At 36.3% G+C, this 7,060-nt stretch overlaps 1 protein-coding gene across 2 annotated transcripts in view; it reads left to right on the forward strand.

Moving 5' to 3' along the window:
• LOC110092394 (probable methyltransferase PMT24) overlaps nt 1-7,060 on the forward strand; it is a 62,243-nt gene that overhangs the window by 20,247 nt on the left and 34,936 nt on the right. For both annotated transcript variants that reach the window (XM_020816917.2, XM_028695729.1), the window contains exons 4-7: nt 2,543-2,813; nt 2,894-3,004; nt 3,691-3,865; nt 3,941-4,213. In XM_020816917.2, coding sequence (XP_020672576.2) covers nt 2,543-2,813; nt 2,894-3,004; nt 3,691-3,865; nt 3,941-4,213 — 830 coding nt within the window. The remainder of the gene's footprint in view (nt 1-2,542; nt 2,814-2,893; nt 3,005-3,690; nt 3,866-3,940; nt 4,214-7,060) is intronic.

Below are 7,060 nucleotides of genomic sequence, written 5' to 3' on the forward strand. Positions count from 1 at the left end.
ATTTAACCTCTTTGGTTTACTCTAAAGTTTCATATTCTAACAAGATGTTGAAAGTCTTTTTGTGTGTGTGTGTGTATATATATATATAGTTGCACCTTTTATAGTCTTAGTTTATTGGAATGGCTCAGCACTACTTTCAACTGTTTATGTACCCTACTCATTAAGGATCAAATCACACGTAGTTTCCAAAAAAACGGAAATACTGTTTTGAATTTATTCCAGAAAGACAGGATATAGAAAATAAGGGTTCAATTGATCGTCAACAAGCAATGGAAATGGAAGAATATAATTCTTCCAATCCACCTGCTGCCATAATCAGTCCAACCACAACCATGCCATTTACCAAATTTGAAGCCAATAGGTACATGAAATTGCATCCCAAAGCAACCTCATGGGGAAGAGAAGTTTCCATATGTTATAAGGAAAGAGACGAACCCCTTATAGACCAAGTGGTAACAACCATAATAATAATGAGACAACAATGATAGAATTATATTGGCCACAACAGAAGTCAGGGTAATGAACTGATTGACCAAAGAATTCCAAGCAAAATTTGGGCACAAGCAAAAGATTATCACGGAGATCAAATTAAAAAACACCAAGCATAAACATTCATAATCTAAGAAGTCCTGCGCGATGGTTCCGCATGATCCACGGGCAACTAGGGAAGCGTTAAACTACCTGCTACCATCAATAGGATAATCTTAAGAACCAGAAACTCCAATTAACTCATTAAAAAGTTTGAAATTGCAGCTCAATGCAGGCAATCAACTTATTTTCTGAATTGGTGCCCTGAAGGAACCATGAGGCAATAATAGTTAACGTGACCTTTTTTTTTTTTTCCAATTTTAATCCTATTTTATAAAAAAATTCTTATAATTAACGTTGACCTAGTCTTTCAGAAGTAGTTCAGATGTCAGAACAAGAATTATGATAAAAGCAAATGATACAGAATGAAGAAAGGTTCAAAGAAAGCGAAGAAATGACACCATATCTAATTCAACAGAGGAAACAAATATCCAAAGGCTAAATGTTGCACCAAAAACACCAAGGCATGTGCAAACAATGGGGGGGCCGGCAGCAGCCCGGAAAACAATAACTGTATTCCGACATGATGTCCAAACTTGCTCCAAAACGTCTCAGGATTCAAATAATTATACGACTACAATAGGAGATCTCCATGCTTATTGGGCCATTATGTTTTTTTATTATTAGTAAATTCTCTTTGGCTTGCCCCTGCCTAGAGGTTATTCATAAATTTATATTTTATTTATTTTTGATTGGTGAATATTCTGTTGTGCTCGACTCTCATTATATCATTCATTATGAGACTATCTTTAGAAATATACTGCATGACAATCCTACGTTAGTGGAAACCTGATGCATATACTGATATGTTCTCCCCAATTGTCTCTTTTGAGGAAACATCTGTCACTCTTGTTTGAATTCTTTTCTCGCGGATTCATACATTATTTCAACTAATTCGATTTATATTTTATATTTCCTTGGTTTTACATTTTGCAAACATTTTCAATTAAGGTTTGTTACTGCTCGGCTTTGTAGTCCTTCTGTGACCAGAGTTTTGGTTGAGTTATACTTTAGTTCTGAATTTGAAAATAAGGAGTGGAGTTGCTCCTCAACTTTTGAATATTTTCAAAGTGTTAAATTTAAAGGCATATCATCCTATTGTTCTTATTAGAAAATATTTGAGCATAATATTTTTGAATATTTTAAGGCTTATTCAGATCCGAGGAAATCTAATTATCAGGCGCAAGATTTAGATCTGACCTACTATTTTGGTGGCCACTGCTTTATCAGATCAGATATGCTACCAAAACATGGAACGAATTTTATCTTCTCCTTTGAAATTAGTGCTTGTTGTGCCTGCCCTTACCAGCTCCATAGAGATGGTCGCTACATCATCTACAAGCATGGCCATGCATTTCAATCCTGCTATTCCTGAAACACTTTATCTCTCTCCGATTTGCATACATAGCGATGATCATGATTCTCAATAGCCACATGATTCAAATGTAAGAAAACATAATCTTGATGCTATTGGGGAAATAATGTTTCAAATCCTATTTACCAAAAAGGGTAGGAATCCGAAAAAATCTTTCATTACTCCCCTATATTACTTGGCTTCAAGCAAGACTAGTATTCATGATCTAAAGGATTTCTAATTCTTGGCCATTATACTATCTTTATATTTTCTTATCTATTTTTTTTCTCTAACAATTTCAGTAATAACTACTGTTATACTCATCATTTTCTATTTATAATGATTTTCTTTGGAAAAAAAAAAATCCTTGCATAGGATTTATTTTTAGACTCCCCTACTATCCTCATGTTTATTTTCTTAATACAAATAGTAATTCTGTCCTACATCAAGTTAGTTTAACTTTAAAGTTTTCCAATTTTCCTCTCTTAACCACATATATTGAAAGATTATAACTTCTCACCTTTATAGCTATATAATTATGATGAGTTGAGGTAATAACTAGATTCGAGCATGGCTTCAACACTATAATATTTTTTGCAGTCATTACCTGATATAGCATGGGGAAATCAAAGCCGAGTTGTTCTGGATGTTGGTTGTGGAGTTGCAAGCTTTGGCGGGTATCAGTTTGATAAAGATGTGCTAACCATGTCTTTTGCTCCTAAAGATGAACATGAAGCACAAGTGCAATTTGCTATTGAAAGAGGAATTCCAGCAGTATTAGCAGTTATGGGCACGAAGAGGCTTCCATTCCCTGGCATGGTATTTGATGTTATTCATTGTGCTCGCTGTAGAGTGCCATGGCATATTGAAGGTATTTTGGTTTTTTGAGTTATGGACATTTTGGGTTAGTAAGTATATTTTAAGCTGCATGCTTAATAATGCATATTGTAGGTGGCATGCTTTTGTTGGAGTTGAATCGATTATTAAGGCCAGGTGGCTTCTTTGTATGGTCTGCTACTCCAGTTTACCGAATGACAGAAGAAGATGTTGGGATCTGGAAAGGTAAATCTTTAATGTTTTGGATCCTTGATTCTATACATAATAAAAATAAATTGATATACATTGATAAGTTTAATGATTTGGAGCATATTTCTGGATTTTCCATGGACTTGTTAGTGAATTTCAATCATAGCCTTGTTAAAAAAATTGGATTCTAAATTTATTTATATCTATTAAAATCACTCCTTAACTGACAGCATTTCATTATTTTGTTATTATTATTATTTTTGAGCAGTTGTTGAGCTACCTAGTGATAGGATCCACGTCAACGACCAGTCGCTTGCCTGCCAACCGACTACGTCGTTTAATTTTTTTTAAAAAACTGGCGTGTTTAAGCTAATTTAATTAACCACGGTAATTATTTTTAAAATTTGTTCTGTTTTAAATTAGTAGCCTTCTTGCTTATTTTGTAAACTACTTGATCGGTGAAGTTTCACCATGAAATCCACTTGGATGATAACTTCACATTTGACTAGCTATTGGCCTATAATTCTTATTACTGCAAAGCGTTCTGCTTTACTTACTTTTGATGTTGTCCTTGACTCCAACTTAAAGAACCCCAGTGATAAAAGGTCTGTTAATAGGAAACATTTAACCAAGTATTATTTGCAGTGTGAAAATTTGGGCTCAGATTTGGGTATTATGTCAAGAAGATGTGTGAACTAATATTTATTTGGAAACTGTACCAGCTATGTCCAAGTTGACAAAGATGATGTGTTGGAAAATGGTGAGAAAAATGAAGGATTCTGTAAACAAAGTGGGTTTAGTTATCTTTAGAAAGCCCTCAAACAATGAATGCTATGACCAAAGAGCGGTAAATACGCCTCCACTTTGCCAAGAATCTGATGATATGAATGCTTCTTGGTATGGCATTTCCTATGCAAATTTTTTATTTGAAATTGAATGATTGGTAATTGATCCTGTATATTTGGTTTATAGGAATGTTTCGTTGGTAGCATGCATGCACAGGTTACCAGGGGATCCTGTTCTACGTGGTTTTCATTGGCCAGCTAAATGGCCGTCAAGGCTTGGCAAAACACCTTATTGGCTGGGCAAGGATCAGGTTGGGATTTATGGTAAACCCGCTCCTGAAGACTTTCAAGCAGACTTTGAGCATTGGAAACGAGTTGTAAGCAATTCATACCTGAATGGAATTGGAATCAATTGGTCCAACATAAGGAATGTCATGGATATGAGATCCGTATATGGAGGGTAAGAAATCGTGACTTTTATTTGTTGACCTACTGATGTATTTTGTGGATGTAACTAGATAAAATCATTCTGGTTTTGATATTTTTCATTCATTAGATTTGTTGTGTGCAAGTGGTTTAGGAGATGTATTGATTGTCTTAACCATAAAGTGATTGTCTTATGATGCATGCAAATTTCAATTTTTTTTGAATTTTTATTGAATTTTTATTGAACTATATTGTAATTTTAATGTTATGTTTATTTTGTCCTTTTTTATTTTCTACCTATGATGGAAGGCAACTTATGATCATGTGTAGGTTGTGCTCTTGGACATGCATTTCCTTGGGTGTGCTAGTTTCTTTGGTGCCTTGGCTTTTGGGCTGATTTGGATCCTTGGTTTGGGCTTGGTTGTTTCGGGTTTTGCTGCCTAGTTGAGGAGCTGCTTTGTTCTACTTCCTATTTCAGCTCATTATTGTGAGTTGTTGCCTTTTTCAGCTCATTAAATCTGCTGTCCGGGTTCTTCGCCTCCTGTGTTTGGCCTTTCAATTTCTCTGCCTGCCCGGTTCAACAACTCCCTGGCGCCTGTCCCGAATGCTAGCCATTCCTATTTCCCACGTGACCCTTTCGGGTGCTGCTCCTGCCGTTGCCTGTTGGCCTTTTGCCTCCCCTTTTCTAATTGGTTTGGTGGGTGGCTGTTTGGGCTGTTTGGCTCCCTCTCCTCTCCTATATATAGAGGTTGATTTGTGACATTTTGGAGCTATTTTTGGTGAGTGAAGATATCTACAAACTTGAGGGTTTCTTCTTGGAAAGCTTGCGAGCTGTTTCCAATTCTCTTCTCCTCTCTTTAATTTCGTCTTGGGCTTCTTACCTACTTCTCTCCACAAGTTTCCACCCCACTTGTATTTTTTTTCTCTAGCTCTTGAAAGTGTTGTTGGCCGGTTTGGTAGCATTTGCCGGAGGAGTCTTGCGGTGGACGTTGGCCCAAAGTTGCTGTAGTGGATCGTTGGTTTTCATGTCTTTAAGCACTTATTATCTTGCATACTATTTCGATGCATGTGAGGTGACCACTAGTTGGTTGTTCTGAGGATAATTTGTTTTATTTTTATTTTAGTTTCATTTTTATCTAACTTTTGTTTGTTTTGAGGTTTGTTTGGTGTTGGTTTTCTATAAGTTGAATTGAGAAAAGTTTTACTAGCCATTGTGTTCCCCGTTTTGATTTTTCTATCTAATTATATGCATCAAGTTTGGTATCAGAGCCTAGGTTAGCATATCCTAGGTTGGTGTGTGAGTTTTTTCTTAAAACAAAATGTCTAATCAAAACAACCAAGGGGATTGGCAACAAATGATGCAACAATTGGCTGATTTATAATATCAAATAAACAATATGGCTAACACCCTTGCAAATTTGAATGACAACAATGCTAATGTCCAAAACTTTGAAAGTGAAGAAGAAATCCCTAGGAATCAAAATAGACTTCATAGGAATTGGGATTATGAGATAAAAATTGACGTTCATAACTTTGAAGGTAAATTATAACCCGATCAATTCATCGAATGGATAGAAAAATGGTCCAATTTTTCGAATGGAAAGAAATCCAGGATAATAGGAAAGTTAAGTTTGCTAGGTTAAAGTTCACTGGTCACACATTAACTTGGTGGAAAAACCTTCAAAATAATATGCTAAAATGAGGGAAGAATAAAATTCAAACTTAGGATAGGATAAAAGAAAAAATGAGGAAAAAGTTTTTGCCTTCTGATCACTCACAAACTTTATTCTAAGAATTTAATAATCTTCCTCAAGAAAACCAAACAGTTGAGGAATACACTGAAACCTTTTATAAACTTCAATTTTGAAATGATCTAGATGAATCTGAAGAACGAACTGTCACTAGATACATTAATAGGTTGAAATGGGCAATTCAAGATCAATTAAGCCTACATCACGTAATCAAACTCGACGAAGCTTATCGAATGTCCTTAAAAATTGATAAGCAACAATAGAGAATTCATAGCAAGCCACCTGAACCATTAAAGCGATGACAAACCGGTGGAATAAAAATTCAATCTTCACAACCTTCTGTTGGAACATCTAATGTGCGAACAAAAACATTTGAAACACAAACTTTAGATAAAGGAAAGGGATTGATGGGACCCAAACTAACTGTTGACCCCTATACCTCAAACCACACGATAAAGGACCCCAATTGGTGAATAAAACATTACGCGCCTTAGCGCCACATATCACTTGAAAGGCCAAATGACCTCCGACTGCCGAACGGATAGTATCGTTGTGATCAGGATACTGAACTCTGTTGGGTCGAGGCCCCTCGCAATTGAATCAGACGAGATCGATCAAAAGGGATGGTCGACACTCGAGATTAAAACGCGAGGTTGATCAAACAATGTCGGATCGACAAACAGTCTTCACCGTTGCGCCCGGAATAATGTCAACCTCTAAAAACTGCAATTTTTTGCTTGTTCAATTTGGATCGCCCATATTGGTGGCACATATCTCGAGGCAATCCCAATATAATGCAATGACGCGCATATTGCGGAAATTCACCTCCACGGAGATGACATGACGTCCGATTGCCAAACGGATGGCACCATCGCATCTGGAACGTCATCGCCATTAAGAGTCTACATCTTATTTGATTAAATTGAATCATTTGAGGTGGTGTCGTAAATATCAAAGGGCGGTTCAAATTTGAGGCGAAGGTGCGCGCTATGAAGAAAAATTAGCCTCGTCGGTGGTGAAATGACGTCCGATCGCAGAACGGATGACGTCGTTGCGTCCGGAACATCGTCAACATTAAAAGTCTACATCTTATTTGATTAAATTGGATCATTTGGGGTGGTGTCGTAAAT

This window comes from Dendrobium catenatum, unplaced genomic scaffold (assembly GCF_001605985.2).
Source record: "Dendrobium catenatum unplaced genomic scaffold, ASM160598v2 fragScaff_scaffold_670, whole genome shotgun sequence".
NCBI classification, from domain to species: Eukaryota; Viridiplantae; Streptophyta; class Magnoliopsida; order Asparagales; family Orchidaceae; genus Dendrobium; species Dendrobium catenatum.